Genomic DNA, 25,600 nt, shown 5'->3' with positions numbered 1-25,600 from the left:
CCAGCTGGTGCATCATCCAGCCTGGCTATTCTCATGATGTACTCTGCATATAAGTTAAATAAGCTGGGTGACTATATAGTCTTGACGTACTCCTTTCCCAATTTGGAACCAGTCCACTGTTACTTGTCTGATTCTAACTGTTGTTTCTTGACCTGCATAGAGGTTTCTCAGGAAGTAGGTCAGGTGGTCTGGTATTCCTACCTCTTTAAGAATTTTCCACAGTTTGTTGTGATAGACACAGTCAAGAACTTCAGTGTAGTAGATGTTCTTCTGGAATTCTCTTCCTTTTCCTATGATCCAATGGATGTTTGCAGTTTGATCTCTGGTTCCTCTGCCTTTTAAAATCCAGCTTGTACATCTGGATGTTCTGGGTTCACATACTGTTGACATAGCTGGAAGGATTTTGAACAATACTTTGCTACCGTGTGAAATGAGTGCAGTTGTGCAGTAATTTGAACATTCTTTGACATTTCCCTTATTTGGTATTGAAATAAAAAATGACCTTTTCCAGTCCTGTGGGCACTGCTGAGTTTTCCAAATTTGCTGGCATATTGAGCAGCACTTTAACAGCACCATCTTTTAGGATTTGAGATAGCTCAGGTGGAATTTCATCACCTCCACTAGCTTTGTTCATAGTGATGCTTCCTAAGGCCCACTTGACTTCACACTCCAGGATATTTGGTTCTAGGTGAGTGATCACACCATCATGGTTATCTGGGTCATTAAGATCTCTCTTGTATAGTTATTCTGTATATTCTTACCGCCTATTCTTATTATCTTCTGCTTCTCTTAGACCCATACAGTTTCTGTCCTTTATAGTGCATCTCTTTGCATGAAATGTTCCCTTGGTGTCTCTAATTTTCTTTAAGAGCTCTCTAGTCTTTCCCATTCTATTGTTTTCCTCTATTTCTTTGCAATGTTCACTTAAAAAGGCTTTCTTATCTCTCCTTGCTATTCTTTGGAACTCTTCATTTAGATGGTTATATCTTTCCTTTTCTCCTTTGTCTTTCACTTCTTTTTTCAGCTCTTTGTAAGGCCTCCTTGTACAACCATTTTGCCTTTTTACACTTGTTTTTCTTGGGGATGATTTTGATCACTGCATCCTGTACAATGTTATGCACCTCCATCCATAGTTCTTCAGGCACTCTATCAGATCTAATCCCTTGAATCAATTTGTTACTTTCACTGTATAATCACAAGTAATTTGATTTAGGTCATACCTGAAAGGCCTGGTGGTTTTCTCTATGTTCTTCAATTTAAGTCTGCATTTTGCAATAAGGAGTTTATGATCTGACAAACAAGTCATCTCTTGCTCTTTTTTCTGCTAACTGTAGAGATCTTCATCTTCAGCTACAAAAAATATAATCAATCTGATTTCAGTATTGACCATCTGGTGATGTCCATGTAGAGTCATCTCTTGTGTTGTTGGAAAAGGGTGTTTGCTATGACCAGTGCATTCTCTTGGGAAAATTCTGTTAGCCTTTGCCTTGCTTCATTTTGTACTCTAAGGCCAACCCTGCCTGTTACTCCAGGTCTCTTAATGGCCTACTTTTGCATTCCAGTACCCTATAATTAAAAGGACATCTTTTTTGGTGTTAGTTCTAGAAGTTCTTGTTCGTCTTCACAGAACCATTCAACTTCAACTTCTTTGTCATTAGTGGTTGGGTCATAGACCTGGATTACTGTGATATTGAATGGTTTGCCTTGGAAACGAACAGCGATCATTCTGTTGTTTTTGAGATTGCACACAAGCAATCATTTTGATTACTATTTATTCAATTTAACTTTGTTTTCTTATTAGTTGTAATTCTCTAGTAATAAGTTGTGTAATTTTCACGATTGGTTTGGGTTTATATTATTCACATTTGCCATTTTGTCACATTGCTTCTTCACAATATATTGCTATGATTTTTGGTTAAAAAAACAATTACATGTTTAAAGATATTTGAATAATAAGGTAAAAGATTTTAAGATTTAAAGAGTAAGGAAAAAGATTTTATACTTTCTTCAAAATTGGGCAAGGAGTATGTCAAGGCTGTATGTTGTCACCCTGCTTATGTAATTTATATGCAGCGTACATCATGCAAAATACTGGGCTGGATGAATCACAAGCAGAAATCAAGATTGCCAGAAGAAATATCAATAACCTCAAATATGCAGATGCATGCTTAGTCACTTCAGTGGTATCCGACTCTTTGCGACCCCATGGACCATGGCCTGCCAGGCTCCTCTGTCCATGGGATTCTCCAGGCAAGAATACTGGAGTTGGTTGCCATTTCCTTCTCCAGTGATAAAGTATGAAGCAAGTGAAGTGAGTGAAGTGAAGTCGCTCAGACGTGTGACTCTTTGTGACCCCATGGACTGCAGCCCAACAGGCTCCTCGATCCATGGGATTTTCCAGGCAAGAGTACTGGAGTGGGTTGCCATTTCCTTCTCCAGACAAATATGCAGATAATACCCCTCTAAAGGCAAAATGTGAAGAACTAGAATCTCTTGTTGAGGATGAAAGAGGAGAGAGAAACAGCTGGCTTAAAACTCAAGATTTACAAAACTAAGATCATGGCATCCAGTCCCATCACTCCATGGCAAATAGATGGGGAAAAAGTGGAAACAGTGGCAGGTTTTATTTTCTCGGACTCCAAAATGACTGCAGGTTTTTCCAGTAGTCATGTACAAATTTGAGAGTTGGACCATAAATAAGGCTGAGCACTAAAGAATTGATGCTTTCGAACTGTGATGTTGGAGAAGACTCTTGGACTATAAGGAGATCAAACCAGTCTTTCCTAAAGGAAATCAACCCTGAATATTCATTGGAAGGACTGATACTGAAGCTGAAGCTCCAACAGTTTGGCCTCCTGATGCAAAGAGACGACTCATTTGAAAGTACCCTGCTACTGGGAAAGATTGAGGGCAGGAGGAGTCAGGAACAACAGAGGATGAGATGGTTGGTTGGCATCACTGACTCAATGGACATGAGTTTGAGCAAACTCCAGGAAACAGTGAAGGAGACGGAAACCTGTTGTGCTGCAGTCCATGGGATCACAAAGAGTTGGACACAACTTACCTACTGAACAACAAATGTCATTCTCATTTCTTGTCTTGTTTTTCCCTTGAGCAGGTCCAGATTCGTCTTACATCTTCTTATATATTCCTCTGCCTGATGGATTTCCTTTTTTATTTTTGGTAACGCTTTTCCTCTGTTGATTTATTATTTCAGTTTTTGCATGTTTGGCAAGGTCTTTATTTTGCTATCATTTTTGAAAGATATTTAAATTGTGTTAAGAATTCTAAGATAATGATTTTGCTTGATTACTTTAATATCTGACCTATTGTTGCTTCAAATAAGATGGGTATTTCTGCCCATCTGTACATAATGTATCCTTTTTTAATCTCCTTTTTAAGATTTCTTCTTCTCCTTTTCTTTTTCCCTCTAGTTTTCAGGAATTTGACTATGGTATGCTTTGGTCTGTTTTTTTTCAAGTTTCCTGTGCTTGGATTTCCTGGAGCTTTTTGTATCTGTAGATTAGATTTTAAACTTTTTAGTGTAATTTATAGATTTTAATTTTTTTTTTAATTTTTTTGCTGTTTAACAGTATTACACAAGTTAATAGTTTCTAACAGCACACATTTTTTTTATTTCACACTTTTTATGTGTTGAAGTCAAAGAAGGCTTAGCTGGGTTTTCTGCAAGATTGCAATCAAGGTATTACCCAAGGATATAGACTCACTGGGGCTTTCCAAGTGGCACAGTGGTAAGGAATTTGCCTGCCAATGCAGAAGATGCAAGAGATGTGAGTTCAATCCATGGGTTGGGAAGATTCCCTGGAAAAGAAAATGGCAACCCACTCCAGTATTCTTGTCTGGAAAATTCCATGGACAGAGGAGACTGGTAAGCTATACAGTCCACAGGATTGCAAAGAGTTGGACACAACTGAGCACACACACATGTAAACTCACTGAACCTCAACTAGGAGAAGAATCACTTTTAAGCCAATGGCACCCCACTCCAGTACTCTTGCCTGGAAAATCCCATGGATGGAGGAGCCTGGTGGGCTGCAGTCCATGGGGTCACTAAGAGTTGGACACAACTGAGCGACTTCACTTTCACTTTTTCACTTTCATGCATTGGAGAAGGAAATGGCAACCCACTCCAGTGTTCTTGCCTGGAGAATCCCAGGGACGGGGGAGCCTGGTAGCTGCTGTCTATGGGGTCGCACAGAGTCGGGCACGACTGAAGTGACTTAGCAGCAGCAGCAACAGCAGTTGTTGGTAGAATTCAATTCCTTATGGTTGTAAGACTGAATATCTTAGTTTCTTTTCAGCTGTTGGCCAGATACTACCCTCAATAATTTGCCTCAATAACAAGGTCCTTATAAAATGGCCAACAGCATCAACAAATTTAGCAAGGGAGAGAGCCTCAGAGTGGGACAAGTGCCATAATCCTATGTAACATAATCACAGAAGTGACATTTAATCACTCTTGCCACATTCTGTTGGTTAAAACAAGTTGCATGACCCATTCATACAAGGGGAGTTCACACAGAATTGTGAAAATCAAAGGCTAGAGACATTAGGCTCAACTCTGAAACTGTTTGTCATACCTGGGAAGTTTTTAATTGGAAGTCAGACATTGTAAATATTACTTTGTTGAGACTTGGATTTTTCTGTATTCTATATTCCTCAGTTTTATTTTGAGACTGAGTTATGTAATCTGGAAACAATATTGTTCTTTGGGATCTTGCTTTTAAATTTCTAATAGGTAGAACCAGACAGGCATTTATTCCAGGACAGCAGGCAACTCATCTGGGGGCAAGTTTGCTCCCAGAGGACATTTGGTAATGGCTAATATGCAGAGTGCATCATGAGAAATGCTGGACTGGAAGAAGCACAAGCTGGAATCAAGATTGCTGGGAGAAATATCAATAACCTCAGATGTGCAGATGACACCACCCTTATGGCAGAAAGTGAAGAGGAACTAAAAAGCCTCTTGATGAAGGTGAAAGTGGAGAGTGAAAAAGTTGGCTTAAAGCTCAACATTCAGAAAACTAAGATCTTGGCATCTGGTCCCACCACTTCATGGGAAATAGATGGGGAAACAGTGGAAACAGTGTCAGACTTTATTTTTCTGGGCTCCAAAATCACTGCAGATGGTGACTGCAGCCATGAAATTAAAAGACGCTTACTCCTTGGAAGGAAAGTTATGACCAACCTAGATAGCATATTCAAAAGCAGAGACATTACTTTGCCAACAAAGGTTCATCTAGTCAAGGCTATGATTTTTCCTGTGGTCATGTATGGATGTGAGAGTTGAACTGTGAAGAAGGCTGAGCACCGAAGAACTGATGCTTTTGAACTGTGGTGTTGGAGAAGACTCTTGAGAGTCCTTTGGACTGCAAGGAGATCCAACCAGTCCATTCTAAAGGAGATCAGCCCTGGGATGTCTTTGGAAGGAATGATGCTAAAGCTGAAATTCCAGTACTTTGGCCACCTCATGTGAAGAGTTGACTCATTGGAAAAGACTCTGATGCTGGGAGGGATTGGGGGCAAGAGGAGAAGGGGATGACAGAGGATGAGATGTCTGGATGGCATCACTGACTTGATGGATGTGAGTCTGAGTGAACTCCTGGAGTTGGTGATGGACAGGGAGGCCTGGCGTGCTGCGATTCATGGGGTCGCAAAGAGTCGAACATGACTGAGCGACTGATCTGATCTGATCTGATCTGAAAGGCATGAATACACTGAGAACTATTGCTACTGGCACCTAGTAAGCTGAGGCCAAGGGTGCTGTTAAACATTCTATAATGCACAATGAGGAATTACTCCAAAATAGAAATACCACTAAGTGAGAAATCCCGATGTATATGAGGCACTTAGGACAATATTTTGCATTGAATATGTTTCCAGTAGTACTGAGGTTAAGAAATGCAGGTCTACGGCTAAATTTGGCTCAGTATTAACACAAAATCCTTATAGATAGTCTACCTATGACCTATAAATTATGTGGTTTTACTCTTTGGGGAAAACAAGAAATATTTCTAGGCAAATGTGAGCTCTAGATATTTTTCTCTCTAAGTCCTTAAAATAGTTCTTTTCACTACCCTGGGACATTCCTCACACATTTATGCTGGTGAATACTAATTCTATAATTAGTGAATTCTATAAGTGCACCTTCTATAAGAAGTGAATTCTATAAGAGCACCTTCCAAAGATCTCTGGAAATCTGTCTCTGATTAACCCTGTTAATTTGGCTGTGCAAACTTCAGCCACTTTGTCCTCTCTGGATTCCCAGCCCTATCTTCTCCTGTTAGGGACATTGCTGGATTCTCACTCCAGTTAGCCGGGCAACTAGTTAGCAACTAGCTGGGTGAGCATAGGGCTTATCTCAATGTTTCTCTCCTCTAAGGGATTACTGTCCTTTATCGCCAGGTCTTGGAAATCAAGATGTCTTAAAAATTAACTGTCACTTTACATCAATCATTTTTATTTTTAATTGAAATGTAATTGATATATAACATTTGTATTTGTTTTAGGTATACAACATAATGATTTAATATATGCATGCCTTGTGAAATGATTACCTCAATGAATTTAGGTAATATCCATCACCACATATTAATACAATTTGTGTGTGTGTGGTGAGAACTTTTTGAGATTGCTTTCTTAGCAACTCTCAATATACAATACTGTATTGTTAACTGTTATCATTGTGCTATGCATTAATTCCCAGAACATATTTATCTTGTAACTGGAAATTTGTAACTGTTAACCACCTTCATCCCCGCCACAAACCTCTGGCAAACACCAATCTGTTCTTGACATTTAATATAAGATTTTTTCTTAGATTTCACATGCAAGTGATATCATACAGTGTTTAACTTTCTCTACCTGACTCATTTCCCTAGGCATAACATCCTCAAAGCCCATTCATGTTGTTGTAAATGCAAGAGTTCCTTCTTTTCTATGGCTGTATTATTCCATATTCTCTCTCTCTCTCTCTCTCTGTTTCTAGCTGGAGGGTAAATCTGGTCCCATTTGCCCCAGAAGGCAATGGCACCCCACTCCGATACTCTTGCCTGGCAAATCCCATGGACAGAGGAGCCTGGTGGGCTGCAGTCCATGGGGTCACACAGAGTCGGGCACGACTGCGCGACTTCACTTTCACTTTTCACTTTCATGCATTGGAGAAGGAAATGGCAACCTACTCCAGTGTTCTTGCCTGGAGAATCCCAGGGATGGAGGAGCCTGGTGGGCTGCCGTCTATGGGGTCGCACAGAGTCGGACACGACTGAAGCGACTCAGCGGCGGCAGCAGCAGCAGCAGCTCAGAAGGGGAAGCATTCCGTTTCTCTGAATGTTTTGTTTTGTATTAGATATCTTGTACAAGGGAACAGTAGAGACAGTGTCCTCCTATCTCGGCTAGTTGTTGCCTTACCTGCTACTTTGTTGTTGTGTACTCACTAAGTTGTGTTTGACTCTTTTGTGACCCCATAGACTGTAGCCCACCAGTCTCATCCGTCCACGGGATTGAGTTGCCATTTCCTTCTTCAGGGGATCTTCCCAACCCAGGGATGGAACCCACATCTCCTGCATTGGCAGGCAGATTCTTTACCACTGAGTCACCAGGGAAGCCCAGCTGCTATTTTAGTCAGTTTCAATACCTTACTGGTTGAAAATACAGGCACTGAATTCCAAATTATTTCTCTTTTAAAATATCATGGCTATTACAGTGCATGGTTAATAAAAACCAAAATGACATGGAAAACATGACTCTCCATCATAAATCCCTGGGTTACTCACCCAGATGCAAAATCTTTTAAGATTTAGTGTATTTTTCTCCTTCTTTTTCTTTCTCTCAGTGTGTGCATGTGGATACTACACATCTCCACATTAAAGTTTGCCTACCTGTGAGTTTTTGGTGTCATGTATATTACTTCACTGTCAACTTTCTCGTTTTGATTTTTTGTTGAATCTTGCTTCAAAGGACTATTTTGTCACCAATTCTTAGTAAATCTGTTATTTTAAAGTTTTCCAATCTCTTAATTAATACTTTATTTCCTTATATGGTTCCTTTGCATAATAAAATGTACCTTAATTCACTGCAAGGACATTGGAAAGCAATCAAATATAGTAGGAAACATCTGTTTTTAATCACCTCTGGAAACTAGTACCACTAATTTTGCTTTGTTAAATAGCCGTTTAAATTAAAAAGATCATCTTGTAAAGAAATTTTGATCTGCCTTTGTTAAAACTTGAAATATCAAATGTCTGTATCCATTGACTTCTGATGAATTATAGTTTATCAAACTCATTGCTAAAACTGTGAACTCTTTCTTGCTCATAGTTTTATTCAAATTGTAGTATTCATAAATGAGGACACTGAGGCAGAGAGAGGTAAAGGAGCTGGCTTAAGGTCTTTTTATTGCCAAGTGGCAAGTCAGGATTCAAACACAGGGAGTCTGTCTCCAGTCTGTGCTTGTCCAGGGAAAAGTAGCCTCTGAAATAAGAAGCAGCAGCATGATAGAACAGGAGGAGCACAGAGCAGGGAGTTTGCTGCTGTATAAATTTGTAAAAGCAACTTACCCTCTCTGGGTCTCGTTTTCTGATCTGTAAAATTGGAGGGGTTTGGTTTAAATTAGAGATTTGCAAACTTTTCCTGTATAAGACAGTATAATATTTTAGGTTCTGCAAACCATTTCACAACTATCAACTCTACTGTTGTAGAATGAAAACAGCCACAGACAATACAGAAGTGAATGAGAATGGCTATGTGTCAACAAAACTTTATTTACAAAAATTATGAGGCAGACTGGATTTGGCCCATGGGCTGTAGTTTTCCCTGCTTTCATCTATAATAATATTAAAAGTTATTTACTTTCTTCCATTATGTCCTGAGGCAGAACATCATAACGAGAAAAGTAATCCTAGATTTTATGTTTTCAATTTCTAATTAACTGTTTCTTAGATTAGAACCATAACTGGTAAGTTACTCAAAATTCCAGTTTGGAAATCACAGCATTGACATTCACTAGGTTAAATGATTGTGATCGGGTCATTTGACTATTCTGAGACTTGGTTTCTTTGCAGAATGACAATGATGATATTTAACCTATGTAAGTTTTTATGAGGATTAAGTCAGATAATGTCTGTGAGTGTATTTTGAAAATATCACTTTCACGGTATTTGTTCTGTGTTGACTCTCCCACAGGAGTACCAGTTCATGATAGGGCTCAGTAATGGTATGCTCTGGGCATCTTATTTTGTCACGTTCCTTCTGATGTTTTTAATTATCGTCTGTATACTGTGCGTGGTTTTATTTGTCAAGGCAAGTATCTGTTTGAATGCATCACGCTGCAGCGACACTTTGAGAGGGATAAAATAATTGTGGGTGGGAGCTGCATGGGTTTTAGGTTGCAAAAGAATAGATGTGTTTATCATTGACCCTCTGGGGAATTCAGAAGCTGCTCAGTCTATCAGCAGACACAAACCATTGATCCTTTCTGTGGGAAATGAGTTATTTAGTTAAATGTTGCCATTTCACTTGGGGGTACGGAAATGTTTAAAGGCTGTTTTATTTCACCCCCTTGTTTTCCTGTGACACCACTTCCATTGTGACTAAACTGGCTTCACAATTGTATTGTAGATTGTGCCTGTAGTTGTCCTCCAAAACAGCGACCCGTCCCTCATCTTTGTCTTTTTCCTGTGTTTTGTCGTGGCCACCATAACCTTCGGCTTTCTGATTACCACATTCTTCGATAAAAGTGAGTACAAGGCTCCTTCCGTGAAACATTTTAACTGTTTCAATTGACTAAAAGAGGATTTTATATGGTAGTTTCTTCTAAGTTTTAGTTGCCACTTCATATAGAGCCTCTGCTTGCATTCTAAATTTGTCTAAAAATATACATGTCATATAAACGTGAAATGATTTGAGAGGAAGGGCAAAAATTGGTGAAAATTACTATATTAATAGCATAGGATGCATGGGAAAAGAGAATAAAAATCAACATAAGATCACATGTGACAAGAGGATATAAACTAAAATACAGTCATGTGAAAGCATTTATTTATTCATCACTCACTCAGTGAAGTCTTTGGATCACTTATCACATACCTGGAACATTATCAAATATACCAAAAAAAAAAAAAAAGAATTTTCTGCCTTGTTCTCACTTACAAGAGGGATGTGTGAGTGAACAAATTCAAACTGGCCCAGTTAGGGAATTTGTAGAATTGCTTCTCCTGTGGCCATTTTCTATTATTTATTTTAAAAATAAGTAAATTTTGTTTTTCAGAAAACAAACCTTCACCATTTTTTGGCTTTTATATCTATCTTATATGCTAAACAATTAAAATATTGCCTTCTTTCAACCATATAGGGCACAAGTACCATGAAGCAAATGTTTTATGGTAGAGAAATTTGTATTTTTATTGTTTTCAGCAGCAACACCTATTGGCTTGTTCTTACAAAATAGAGCAAAATAACTACCCTCTACCACAGAGCACAGGAGAGCTATGAGTGGAGAGAATTATGTCAAAGTAAGCCTGAAGATAGTGGCAGTGGCTTAGTCACTAAGTTGTCTCTGACTTTTGCCACCCCACACTCTGTAGCCTGCCAGGAGTCTCTGTCCATGGGATTCCCCAGGCAGGAATACTGGTGTGTGTTGCTTAAATGTGACATGCCAAAGGGTAACATAAAGTAGGCAAATGTCAATGAATGACTTACTTGCCTAAAACAAGTATATCCCTGGATCGGAAAGATCCCCTGGAGAAGGAAATGGTGAGCCATTCCAGTACTCTTGCCTGGGGAATTCCATGGACAGAGGAGCCGGGCAGACTAGAGTCCATGGGATCGCAAAGAGTCAGACACGACTGAGCAACTAGCTTTCACTTTTCATAATACAAACACCCAGATGACTCTCTTTGATGATTTTGTTGTCAGTCTTTTTAATGTATTTTTATAAAATATAATAAGTAAAATTTTGAAATATAAGACTGAGAGTATTTAGAAAGTGACTAAAGCTTTTCCGTTTCAAAAGTTCCAAAATAAATGGTAATTAGGTAGGTATATTATTATGATGTGATGAGGGATGTTGTACTTCTAGAGGTTATTAAGCTAAGTGGTCATAAATAAAAAATAAAAAGGCAAGATTTTATAAATATAAGGATCAATTCTTCTTTAAATAAGTAAATATCCACATCATTGTATAAGAAAGAGCAAATTCCAGAAAAGTTCCTTCCTCATGCTACTCATCCATTCATTCAAGCAAGCAAGCAATATATTTATTAAACAACTACTCTCTGTTAAGCACTGCTTAAATGCTGATGATACAGTAGTGAACAACACTGGTAACACAGTGGTGAACAAGGCAGACAATTTCTCTTCTAGAGTTTACATTTTAGAGCTCTTTTGTAGTAAAATAGGGGTATTTCTACTGCAAGATTTTGTATGTTATGTACTGACCATGTTTTCCATCTTACCTTTCAGCTTCATTGGCTGTTTCTATTGGAGGTTTCCTCTTTTTCCTTACCTTCTTTCCATTTGTAGTGGTCATCACCATGTATGGAATGTTGAGCCGCACGGGGAAGCTGGCTTCCTGTCTCCTTTCAAATATTGCAGTAGCTTTGGGGATTACTACTATAAGCAAGTTGGAAATAAAGGGTGGGTTTTTTCTTTATAAAAAATTTACTTTGATGATTTGATTCCTAGGAAGAAAATGTAGGTGATCTGGGATTGGCAGTATAGTAAGTGGAAAGTGGGTAAAAGGAAACTTTAGTGTCTCTTAAATATTTTTCCTGGTGTGTACTATTTTGATCATAAAAATGATATTTATATACTATATATATATACAGTATATATAAATTTATACATGAAATATGTACATGTAAATGTATATACAAATGTTTATTTGTTTGTTTTCATGCCTTTATATCAGTGACCTATCTGGGGGAAAACTTTGCTACCTAGGGAATGTTGACAATGTTCAGGGATACTTCTGGTTTCTAATTGTCATAACTGGTGGAGGATTGCTACTGATATCAGTGGGTAGCAGTCAGAGATGCTATTAAACATCCCACAAAGTACAGGACTGCTGCTGATATAATTACCTAGCTCCAAATGTCAACAGCACCAAAGCTGAAGACATTCTGTTCAATATCCATATATTAAAATATATGAGTTCACACTGTTACATCTAGTTTCAATTTAATATCAATTTCCTGGCAGTTCAGTAGTATGGACTCTGCATTTTCACTGCTGAGGGCCTGATTCAATACCTAGCTGGGGAACTAATACCCCACAAGTCATGCAGTTCTTCCTACCAAAATAAGTTCTTCCTACCTTTTTCAGTTTCTTGTATTTATTTCCCTTTCCAACCATGAGAAATCTGACCCCCACCATTGTCAGAATAACTGCTAAGTTGCTTAATTTTGCAATATTCATAAATGCTTACAGAAATGTTGATCTACTCCACTGTAAAGAACTAACATTTTAAGTAGGGTGATTGCTTGCAAATCTTTTTACATTTAATCTGAGTCTAGGTAGTCAAAGTACTGTGTCCAAAAATTATTTAGATTAGTATTTCTTATTACTTTCAGTGGCTCAGTTGTGTCTGACTCTTTGCAACCCCATGTACTATAGCCCACCAGGCTCCTCTGTTCATGGGATTCTCCAGGCAAGAATCCTGGAGTGGGTTGCCATTTTCTTCTCCAGGTGACCTTCCCGACCCACGGATTGAACCTGGGTCTCCTGCATTGCAGGCAGATTCTTTACCATCTGAGTTACCAGGGAAGTATTACTTTTAGTGTGGTTATGTTATTCTTTTGAAATATGGATATGTACATCTGTTTCTGCCAAATTTTTAATCTCACCATCATTGCTTATTTAATATAAATTTCTAAATATGCAGATATTAACACAGATGTTTAAAAGTAAAATCCTAGAAAATAAAGTATACTACTACTACTACTACTACTACTAAGTCGTGTCAGTCGTGTCCGACTCTGTGCGACCCCATAGACGGCAGCCCACCAGGCTCCTCCATCCCTGGGATTCTCCAGGCAAGAACACTGGAGTGGGTTGCCATTTCCTTCTCCAAAAATAAAGTATACTCAGATAAAAATCATTCCCTCCCCATACCAGTACTTTGCTCCCTTGTAGGTAAGTCTTATTTATTTCTGTTTTATCTTCTCTGTGATTTATATTCTAAGAAGATTAACAATACTGTATATTTTCATATTTATCTCACCATTAAGTAAAATTATTGGTGTAATGTATACACATTTACAATGTGCTTTTCTTCAGCCAACAATATATTCTAGAAATCTTTCCCTATGAACACAGATATATTTATTGTTTTTTACAGATACATGGTTTGGATGTGGCATAGTTCATTCAAACAATCAACTATGCATGAACATTTAGGAGATTTACAATATTTTTAAAAATTAATTTATTTATTTTAATTGGAGGAAAGTTACAATATTGTGATGATTTTTGCCATAGATCAACATGAGTCAGCCATGTGTATATGTGTGTCTCCCTATTCTGAACCCCCTCCCAATTCCCTCCCCAACCTATCCATCTGAGTAGTTGCAGAGCTCTGGCTTTGGGTATCCTGTCTCATGCATTGAACGTCTTTGGTCATCTATTTTACATATGGTAAAATACATGTTTCAATGCTATTCTCTCAAATTATCCCACCCTCACCTTCTCCCACTGAGATCAAGAGTCTGTTCTTTATATTTGTATCTGCTTTGCTGCTCTGCACATTGGGTCGTTGGTACCATCTTTATAAATTCCATATATATGCATTAATATGCAGTATTTGTATTTCTCTTTCTGACTTGCTTCACTCTGTATAACAGGCTACAGTTTCATCAACCTCATTAGAACTGACTCAAATGTGTTCTTTTTTATAGCAGAGTAATATTTCACTGTGTATATGTACCACAACTTCCTTTTTTTTTTTTTTCAAAAATTTTATTTAAAAAAAAATCACATGCTCCCCATCCTGAACCCTCCTCCCTCCCAACCTCCCCATACCATCCCCCTGGGCCTTCCCAGCGCACCAGCCCCAAGCATCCAGCATCGTGCACTGAACCTGGACTGGCATCTCGTTTCATACATGACATTTCACATGTTTCAATGACATTCTCCCAAATCTTCCCACCCTCTCCCACAGAGTCCATAAGACTGTTCTATACATCAGTGTCTCTTTTGCTGTCTCGTACACAGGGTTATCGTTACCATCTTTCTAAATTCCATATACATGCGTTAGTATACTGTATTTATGTTTTTCCTTCTGGCTTACTTCACTCTGTATAATAGTCTCCAGTTTCATCCACCTCATTAGAACTGATTCAAATATATTCTTTTTAATGGCTGAGTAATACTCCATTGTGTATATGTACCACAACTTCCTTATCCATTCATCTGCCAATGGACATCTAGGTTGCTTCCATGTCCTAGTTATTATAAATAGTGCTGCAATAAACATTGGGGTACATGCGTCTCTTTCACTTCTGGTTTCCTCAAGGTGTCTGCCCAGCAGTGAGATTGCTAGGTCATATTACAGTTCTAGTCCCAGTTTTTAAAGGAATCTCCACACTTTTCTCCATAGTGGTTGTACTAGTTTGCATTCCCATCAACAGTGCAAGAGTGTTCCCTTTTCTCAACACCTTCTCCAGCATTTATGGTTTGTAGACTCTTTGATGATGGCCATTCAAGATGATACCTCATTGTGGTTCTGATTTGAATTTCTCTAAAAATGAGTGAAATTCAGCATCTTTTCATGTGTTTATTAGCCATCTGTGCGTCTTCTTTGGAGAAATGTCTGTTTAGTTCTTTTGCCAATTTTTGATTGGGTGGTTTATTTTTCTAATATTGAGCTTCATGAGCTGCTTGTATATTCTGGAAATTAATTATTTGTTATTTGTTTCATTTGCTATTATTTTCCCCCATTCTGAACTCATTCTATGAGGCCACCATCATCCTGATACCAAAACCAAAGATGCCACACACACACAAAAAAAAAACTGCACGGCGATATCATTGATGAACATAGATGCAAAAATCCTCAACAAAATTCTAGCAAACAGAATCCAACAACATTTTAAAAAGACTATACATCATGATCAGGTGTGCTTTATTCTAGAGATGCAAAGATTCTTCAGTATTCATAAATCAATCAACATGATACACCATATTAACAAATTGAAAGATAAAAGCCATATGATTATCTCAATTGATGCAGATAAAGCCTTTGACAAAATTCAACACCCATTTATGATATACCAGAAAGCAGGCAGAGAAGGGACATACCTCAACATAATAAAAGCCACATACGACAGATCCACAGCAAACATTATCCTCAATGGTGAAAAACTGAAAGCATTTCCTCTACAATCAGGAACAAGACAAGGGTATCCACTCTCACCACTATTATTCAACGTAGTTCTGGAAGCCTTAGCCCCAGAAATTAGAGAAAAAAAGGAAATAAAAGGAATCCAGGTTGGAAAAGAAGAATCTCTTATTGTTTGCAGATGACATGATCCTCTATCTAGAAAACCCTAAAAATGCCACCAGAAAATTACTAGACCTAAACAATGAATATAGTAAAGTTGCAGGATATAAAACTAATACACAGAAATCCCTTGCATTCCTATACACTAACAATGAAAAATATAAAGAAAAACTAAGGAATGAATCCCATTCAACATTGCAATGAAAGGAATAAAATATTTAGGAATAAATTTACCTAAAGGAACAAAAGACCAGAAAACTATAAAACATTGATTATATTATATGAAAAAATCAAAGATGACACAAATAGATGGAAAAATATACCATGTTCATGGATTGGAATAATCAATATAGTGAAAATGAATATAATACCCAAAGCAATCATAGATTCAATGCAAAAGCTATCAAACTAACAATGGTATTTTACACAGAACTAGAACAAATAATTTCACAATTTATATAAAAGCACAAAAGACTCTGAATAGTCAAAGCAATCTTGAGAAATAAGAATGGAACTAGAGGAATTAACCTTCCTGACTTCAGACTATACTACAAAGCTACAGTCATCAAGACAGTATGTTACTGGCAGAAAGACAGAAATATAGATCAGTGGAACCAAATCGAAAGCCCAGAGATAAATCCACTCACCTATGGACACCTTATATTTGAAAGGAGGCAAAAATATATAATGGAGAAAAGACAGTCTCTTCAACAAGTGGGGCTGGGAAAACTGGTCAACTACATGTGAAAGAATGAAACTAGAACACTTTCTAATACCATACACAAAAATAAACTCAAAATGGATTAAAGACCTAAATGCAAGACCAGAAAATATGAAACTCTCAGAGGAAAACATAAGCAGACCACTCTCTGACATAAATCACAGCAAGATCCTCTATGACCACCTCCCAGAGTAATGGAAATAAAAACAAAAACAAATAGGACCTAATTAAACTAAAATATTTTGTACAATGAAGAAATTTTAAGCAAGGTGAAAAGACAACCCTCAGAATGGGAGAAAATAATAGCAAAGACTTAATCTCCAAACTATACAAGGAGCTCAAGCAAGTCAATACCAGAAAAACAAACAACCCAGTCAAGATATGGGCAAAAGAACTAAACAAACATTTCTCCAAAGAAGATATACAGATGGCTAACAAACACATGAAAAGAGGCTCAACATCTCATCATTATAGAAATGTAAATAAAAACTGCAATGAGGTATCATCTCACACGAGTCAGAATGGCTATCATCAAAAAGTTTATAAACAACAAATGCTGGAGAGGGTGTGCAGAAAGGGGGACCCTCTTACATTGTTGGTGGGAATGCAAACTGGTACAGCCACTATGGAGAACAATGTGAAGATTCCTTAAAAAACTGGGAATAGAACTGCCATACAACCTAGTAATTCCACTGCTGGGCATACACCCTGAGGAAACCAGAATTGAAAGAGACACATGTACCCCAGTGGTCATTGCAGCACTATTTACAATAGCTAGGGCATGGAAGCAACCTAGATATCCATTGGCAATGGATGGATAAGGAAGTTGTGTTACATATACAGAGTGGACTATTACTCAGCTATAAAAAGCAATGCATTTTCAGCTCTGATGAGGTGATGAACCTGGGGCCTATTGCTTTTTCAATGATCCAGCGGATGTTGGAACAGTTTTAGATTTATAAAAAATTGAGCAGAGAGTACTAACAGTTCCTGTATAGCCTTCAACACACAGTTTCCTTCATCATTATTTTTATGTTGAAGTATAGATGATTTACAATATTATGTGTTTCAGGTGTACAACACAATGATTCAATATTTTTATAGATTATATTCCACTCCAAGATTTTATAAAATAGTGGCTATATTCACTGTGCTATTTGATGTATCCTGTATTTTATACATAATAGTTTGTACCTCTTAAACCCCAACCCCTTATTCCTCTATCCCCTTCCTTCTCCCCATTGGTAACCACACGTTTTTTCTCTTTAAGCCTGTTTCTGTTTTTGTATACTCATTAGATTGTTTTTAGATTCCATATATAAATGATAACATACAGCATTTGTCTTTCTGACTTATTTCATTGTGTATAATACCCTCCAGTCCATCCTGTTGTAGCAAATGGTCAAATTTCATTCTTTTTATGGCTAATATTTCATTACATGTATTATTATGTATACCATTATTTATTCATCTTTAATGGATACTTAGGTTGCTTCCATAGCTTGGCTATTGTAAATAATGCTGCTACAAACATTGGGGCATGTGTATCTTTTCAAATTAGCATTTTTGTTTTCTTTGGCTATATACTCATAAGTGGCATTGATGGATCATATGGTAGTTCTCATTTTAGTTTTTTGAGGAACCTCCATACTGTTTTCCATGCAGGGTGTACCAATTTACATTTCCACCAACAGTGCACTGAAATTCCCTTTTCATATCCTCACCAATATTTGTTATTTGTAGTCTAGCTGTGACCTTTTCTTTTCCACCTTGAGAACTTTCTTTAACATCTGTTATACAGTTGGTACGGAGAAGGCAATGGCACCTCACTCCAGTACTCTTGCCTGGAAAATCCCATGGATGGAGGAGCCTGGTAGGCTGCAGTCCATGGGGTCACTAAGAGTCGGACACGACTGAGTGACTTCGCTTTCACTTTTCACTGTCATGCATTGGAGAAGGAAATGGCAACCCACTCCAGTGTTCTTGCCTGGAGAATCCCAGGGACGGGGGAGCCTGGTGGCTGCCGTCTATGGGGTCACACAGAGTCGGACACGACTGAAGTGACTTAGCATAGCATAGCATAGCATACAGTTGGTTTGATAATGCTGAATTATTTTAGGTTTTGCTTGTAAAGATCTGATTTCTCCATCAAATATGAATGACAGCCTTGTTGGCAAGAGGATTCTTGATAGTAGGTTTTTCACTTTCATTGCTGTTTTTTGATTTGTAATAATCTATGATTTTATTTGCCTTTAAAAGTAGACAAAACTGTTAACTCATAACTCACCTGCCATTTGAACAGAAAACACCATATTCAAATGCATCATTTTCTAGTCTTTGTCACCATCTTCCAGCATTCTATTTTGACAGTTAAATTGAAATGTGCTTTCCATTCCATAGAACTTTTTAAGCATGAATTTTTAAATTTTCTTACAACAAAATCTACAAAAGTATATAATAGCAAATATTAGCTGTATTTAAAATTATTGTGGCTATTATTATTTTTAGCATTCTTCTTAAAGAGATAAGGAAACTGAATGGTTAAGTGAATTGTTTAAAATTCCTCAGTTTATAACAGGAACAGAACACAGTGTTGAATCCACATCCTTTGTTTTAAACATTCAAAATATACTAGTTGGCTATGAAATTGGGGTTAAATGAAATAATAGCACAATACTCATTATGTTGTGTAACTCTTGTCTTCTGGAAAACTGTAGTCTATGTTTCTCAGTGCCACTGTTGACCTAGATAAAGCACATACAACGACTCCAGAAACACTGAAGAAAAACAGGCACAGACAGTAGACAATAAAATGCATATGTCCTAATGGCAAAAAGAAATATTTGGAAGAATTACAAGCTAAATTTATTATATAATTATTAATCATATAAAGTTTTCACATTCTAAACAGTGGAATCTTCAAGTAAGATTCAAACTTCAGATCATTTGTGAGAAGGTCAAATAGTAGTTAAAATGAAGTGAATTAGAAGCAGTGGAGTTGTGCTCTTAGGCTAGATGTTTGCTGCCTTGGATAAGTTTAAGCCACTATAGACTAATTTCTTCATTAAAAAAATTTGTTTATTTAATATAGTTATTTTAGTTGGAGGCTAATTACTTTACAATATTGTAGTGGTTTTTGCCATACATTGACATGAATCATGCTCGAAATTTTCCAAGCCAGGCTTCAGCAGTACGTGAACTGTGAACTTCCAGATGTTCAAGCTGGTTTTAGAAAAGGCAGAGGAAACAGAGATCAAATTGCCAACACCCACTGGATCATGGAAAAAGCAAAAGAGTTCCAGAAAAACATTTATTTCTGTTTATTGACTATGCCAAAGCCTTTGACTGTGTGGATCACAATCAACTGTGGAAAATTCTGAAAGAGATGAAAATACCAGACCACCTGACCTGCCTCTTGAGAAACCTGTATGCAGGTCAGGAAGCAACAGTTAGAACTGGACATGGAACAACAGACTGGTTCCAAAATAGGAAAAGGAGTACATCAAGGCTGTATATTGTTACTCCGCTTATTTAACTTATATGCAGAATACATCATGAGAAATGCTGGGCTGGAGGAAGCACAAACTGAAATCAAGATTGCCAGGAGAAATATCAATAATCTCAAATATGCAGATGACACCACCCTTATGGCAGAACGTGAAGAACTAAAGAGCCTCTTGATGAAAGTGAAAGAGGAGAGTGAAAAAGTTGGCTTAAAGCTCAACATTCAGAAAACTAAGACCATGGCATCTGGTCCCATCACTTCATGGGAAACAGTGGAAACAGTGTCAGACTTTATTTTTGGGGGCTCCAAAATCACTGCAGATGGTGATTGCAGCCGTGAAATTAAAAGATGCTTACTCCTTGGAAGGAAAGTTATGACCAACCTAGATAGCATATTGAAAAGCAGAGACATTACTTTGTCAACAAAGGTCCATCTAGTCAAGGCAATGGTTTTTCCAATAGTCATGTATGGATGTGAGAGTTGGACTATAAAGAAAGCTGAGCATCGAAGAATTGATGCTTTTGAACTGTGGTGTTTGAGAAAACTCTTGAGAGTCCCTTGGACTACAAGGAGATTCAACCAGTCCATCCTAAAGGAGATCAGTCCTGGGTTCATTGGAAGGACTGATGTTGAAGCTGCAACTCCAATACTTTGGCCACCTGATGCGAAGAGCTGACTCATTTGAAAAGACCCTGAGGCTGGGAAAGATTGAGGGCAGGAGGAGAAGGGGACGACAGAGGATGAGATGGTTGGATGGCATCACCGACTCAATGGACATGGTTTTGGGTGGACTCCAGGAGTTGGTGATAGACAGGGAGGCCTGGCATGCTGCGGTTCATGGGGTCACAAAGAGTTGGACACTACTGAGCGACTGAACTGAACTGACATGAATCAGCCATAGGTGTAATGTGTTGCCCGTCCTGAAACCCCTCCCTCTTCCCTCCCCATTCCATCCTTCAGGGTTGTCCCATTGCACCTGCTTTGGGTGCCCTGTTTCATGCATTGAACTTGGACTGGTGATCTGTTTCACATATGGTAATATACATGTTTCAATGCTATTCTCTCAAATCATCCCACCCTTGCCTTCTCTCACAGAGTCCAAAAGTCTGTTCTTTATATCTGTGTCTCTTTTGCTGTCTCGCATATAAGGTGGTCATTACCATCTTTCTAAATTCCATATATACACGTTAATATACTATATTGGTGTTTTTCTTTCTGACTTACTTCACTCTGTATCATAGACTCCAGTTGGTGGAGCCTATGATACAGTTTCATCCACCTCTCAAACTAATTTAAATGCATTCTTTTTAATAGCTGAGTAATATTCCATATTGTGTGTGTGTGTGTGTATATATATATATATATATATATATATATATATATACCACAGCTTTCTTATCCATTCATCTGCTTATAGACATCTAGGTTGCTTCCAAGTCCTAGTTACTGTAAACTGTGCTGTGATGAACATTGGAGTCCACATGTCTCTTTCAGTTCTGGTTTCCTCAGTGTGTACGCCCAGCAGTGGGATGGTAGTGTCGTATGATAAGAATTAGACTAAGAAATATTGTTGTTTTGTTGTTCAGCCACTAAATTGTGTCTGACTCTTTGCAGCTTCATGCACTGAAGGCTCCTCTGTCCTACACTATCGCCTGGAATTTGCTCAAATTCTTGTCCATTGAGTTGGTGATGCTATGTAATCATCTCATCCCAACCACCCCTTCTCCTTTTGCCTTCAGTCTTTCCTAGCATCAAGGTCTTTTCCAATGAGTTGGCTTTTCACATCAGATAGCCAAAGTTTTGGAATTTCAGCTTCAGCATCAGTCCTTCCAAATGAATATTCAGGCTTGATTTCCTTTAGGATTGACTGGTTTGGTCTTGCAGTCCAAGAGACTCTCAAGAGTCTTCTCTGCCCCAACAATTCAGAAACATCCTTTCTTTGGTACTCAACTTTCTTTATAGGCTAACTCTCACATCCATACATGACTACTGGAAAAACCATAGCTTTGACTATATGGATCTTTGTTGTCAAATTATGTCTGCTTTTTAATACATTGTCTAGATTTGTCATAGCTTTCCTTACAACGAACAAGCCTGTTAATTTCATGGCTGCAGTCACCATCTGCCATGATTTTGAAGCCTAAGAAAATAAAATCTGTCACTGTTTTCAATTTTCCCCCATCTATTTGCCATGAATGATGGGACCAGATGCCATGATCTTAGTTTTTTGAATATTGAGTTTCAATCCAACTTTTCACTCTTCTCTTTTACCCTCATCAAGAGACTATTTAGTTTCTCTTCACTTTCTGCCATTATAGTGATATCATCTGCATATCTGAGGTTGTTGATATTTCTCCTGGCAACCTTGATTCACAATTTCATTCATCTCACATGCTAGTAATGTAATGCTCAAAATTCTTCAAGTCAGGCTTCAGCAATACGTGAACCGTAAAATTCCAGATGTTCAAGCTGGTTTTAGGAAAGGTAGAGGAAACAGAGATCAAACTGCCAACATCCGTTGGATCATCAAAAAAGCAAGAGAGTTCCAGAAAAACATTTATTTCTGCTTTATTGACTATGCCAAAGCCTTTGACTGTGTGGATCACAATCAACTGTGGAAAATTCTGAAAGAGATGAAAATACCAGACCACCTGACCTGCCTCTTGAGAAACCTGTATGCAGGTCAGGAAGCAACAGTTAGAACTGGACATGGAACAACAGACTTATTCCAAATAGGAAAAGGAGTACATCAAAGCTGTATATTGTCACCCTGCTTATGTAACATATATGCAGAGTACATCATGAGAAATGCTGGGCTGGAGGAAGCACAAGCTGGAATCAAAATTGCTGGGAGAAATATCAATAACCTCAGATATATAGATGAAACCACCCTTATGACAGAAAGTGAAAAAGAACTAAAGAGCCTCTTGATGAAAGTGAAAGAGGAGAGTGAAAAAGCTGGCTTAAAGCTCAACATTCAGAAAACTAAGATCATGGCATCCAGGCCCATCACTTGATGGCAAATAGATGGGGAAACAGTAGAAACAGTGGCTGACTTTATTTTTCTGCACTCCAAAATCACTGCAGATGATGATTGCAGTCATGAAATTAAAAGACACTCCTTGGAAGGAAGGTTATGACCACCCTCGATAGGATATTGAAAAGCAGAGACATTACTTTGTCAACAAAGGTTGGTCTAGTTAAGGCTATGATTTTTCCAGTGGTCATGTACGGATGTGAGAGTGGGACTGTAAAGAAAGCTGAGCATTGAAGAATTGATGCTTTTGAACTGTGGTATTGGAGAAAACTCTTGAGAGTCCCTTGGACTGCAAGGAGGTCCAACCAGTCCATCCTAAAGGAGATCAGTCCTGGGTGTTCATTGGAAGGACTGATGCTAAAGCTGCCACTCCAATACTTTGGCTACCTGATGCGAAGAACTGACCCATTTGAAAAGACCCTGATGCTGGGAAAGATTGAGGGCAGGAGGAGAAGGGGACGACAGAGGATGAGATGGTTGGATGGCATCACCGACTCAATGGACATGGATTTGGGTGGACTCTGGGAGTTGGTGATGGACCGGGAGGCCTGGCATGCTGTGGTTCATGGGGTCGCAAAGAGTCGGACACGACTGAGCGACTGAACTGAACTGAACCTTGATTCCATCCTGTAATTCACCCATCCTGGCATTTCCCATAATGTAATCTACATATATGACAAATAAGCAAGGTGGGAAAATATACAGCCTTGTTGTACTCCTTTCCAATTTTGAACCAGTCAGTTATAAGATTCTAACTGTTGGCTCTTGACCTGCTTACAGATTTCTCAAGATGTGGTCTGATACTCCCACCTCTTTAAGAATTTTCCACAGTTTGTTGTGATCCACAGAATCAAAGCTTTAATATAGTCAGTGAAGCAGAAAGAGATGTTTTTCTGGAATTCTGTTACTTTTTATATGATCCAATGGATGTTGGTTATTTGATCTCTGGCTCCTCTTCCTTTTCTAAACACAGCTTGTATATAAATTGAGATATGGAAGTTCTCAATTAATGTGCTGCTGAAGTCTAGCTTGAAGGATTTTGAGCATAACCTTTATAGCATGTGAAATGAGCACAATTGTATGGTAGCTTGAACATTCTTTGGCATTACTCTTCTTTGGTACTGGAATGAAAACTGACCTTTCCCAGTCTTGTGGCCATTGCTGACCTTTCCAAATTTGCTGACATATTGAGTGCAACACTTTAACAGCATCAAGAATCATCAATGCTCCTTATCTCCAAAGTTTTGTGACTTTTTTTTTTCGAAGTTCAATAAACTTCTCAGAGAACGTATCAGAAATGTATCAGAGAATTAGCATTAATACTTCAAGCCCTAATTCCTGAATACCTCTTACTAAATTGTTTAAGCCTCAGTTTCCTCAACTGTAAAATTGGGATGACATTACCATTTTACCACTTTAAATATTTCTCTTCTGGCCTTTAGAGTTTGTGCTGAAAAATCATCTGATGTCCTTAAGAACATTCTCTTGTATGTTACTTGTTGCTTTTCCTCGTTGCCTTTAATATTTTCTCCTTGTTTTAATTTTTGTCAACTTGATTACTAAGTGTCTTGGCAAGTTTCCTCCTTGGCATACCCTGTTTGGGACTCTCAGCACTTCCTCATCCTTGAATATTTTCTTTCCCATGTTAGTGAGGTTTTTGATGATTATCTCTTCAAATATTTTCTCAGTTCCTTTCTCTCCCTCTTCTCCTTCTGTTGTTGTTCAGCAGCTAAGTCCTGTCTGACTGTTTGAGATCCCATGAACTGCAGCACCCTAGGCTTCCCTGTCCTTCACTATCACTTGAAGTTTGCTCAAACTCATGTCCATTGAAGCAGTGATACCATCCAACCATCTCATCCTCTGTCACCCACTTCTCCTCCTGCCCTCAATCTTTCCAAGCATCAGGGTCTTTTCCAGTGAGTTGGCTCTTCACATCAGGTGGCCAAATTATTGGAGCTTCAGCTTCAGCATCAGCATTTGCAATGAATATTCAGGATTGATTTTCTTCAGAATTGACTGGTTTGATGTCCTTGCTGTCCAAGGAATTTTCAAGTGTCTTCTCCAGCACCACAATTCAAAAGCATCAAGTCCTCAGTACTCAGCTTTCTTTATGGTCCAACTCTCATTTCCTCCTCCAGGGGATCTTCCTAACCCAGGGATCAAAGGCATATCTCCTGCACTGGCAGGCGGATTCTTTACCATTGAGCCACCTGGGGAGATCAGAAAGGTCTTAATGACTCAAATAATTATGATGTTGTGGTCACTCACCTAGGCCAGACATCCTGGAGTGTGAAGTCAAGTGGACCTTAAGAAGCATTACTACAAACAAAGCTAGTGGAGGTGATGGAATTCCAGCTGAACTATTTAAAATCCAAAAGATGATGCTGTTAAAGTGCTGTACTCAATATGTCAGCAAATTTGGAAACTCAGGAATGGCCACAGGACTGGAATAGGTCAGTTTTCATTTCAATCCCAAAAAAGAGCAATGCCAACTGCTGTACATTTGCACTCATTTACAGACTAGCAAGGTTATGCCTAAAATCCTTCAAGCGAGGCTTCAGTAGTACGTGCACTGAGAACTTCCAAATGTACAGAGTTTCAAAGAGGCAGAGGAACTAGAAATCAAATTGCCAACATTCATTGGATCATGAAGAGAGTTTCAAAAAAAAAATCTGCTTCTGCTTCACTGACCACACAAAGCCTTGACTCTGTAGATCACAAAAAGCTGTGGAAAATTCTTAAAGAGATAGCAATACCAAACCACCTTACCCGACTCCTGAGAAATCTGTATGCAGGTCAAGAAGCAACAGTTAGAACTGG

The 25,600-nt window shown here is 38.2% G+C and overlaps 1 protein-coding gene across 1 annotated transcript in view; it reads left to right on the top strand.

The window, feature by feature from the left end:
* The window catches only part of LOC147345296 (phospholipid-transporting ATPase ABCA3-like), a 238,869-nt gene that overhangs the window by 32,674 nt on the left and 180,595 nt on the right, over nucleotides 1-25,600 (top strand). The window contains exons 6-8 of the mRNA XM_086375383.1: nucleotides 9,205-9,321; nucleotides 9,640-9,757; nucleotides 11,482-11,655. Of these exons, the coding sequence (XP_086231509.1) occupies nucleotides 9,205-9,321; nucleotides 9,640-9,757; nucleotides 11,482-11,655 (409 nt within the window). The remainder of the gene's footprint in view (nucleotides 1-9,204; nucleotides 9,322-9,639; nucleotides 9,758-11,481; nucleotides 11,656-25,600) is intronic.

This window comes from Bos grunniens, chromosome 25 (assembly GCF_055505025.1).
Source record: "Bos grunniens cultivar Pamir isolate PY7600 chromosome 25, Bosgru_T2T1.0, whole genome shotgun sequence".
In the NCBI taxonomy this organism is placed as follows: Eukaryota; Metazoa; Chordata; class Mammalia; order Artiodactyla; family Bovidae; genus Bos; species Bos grunniens.
This window is presented reverse-complemented; position numbering and strand designations above follow the sequence as displayed.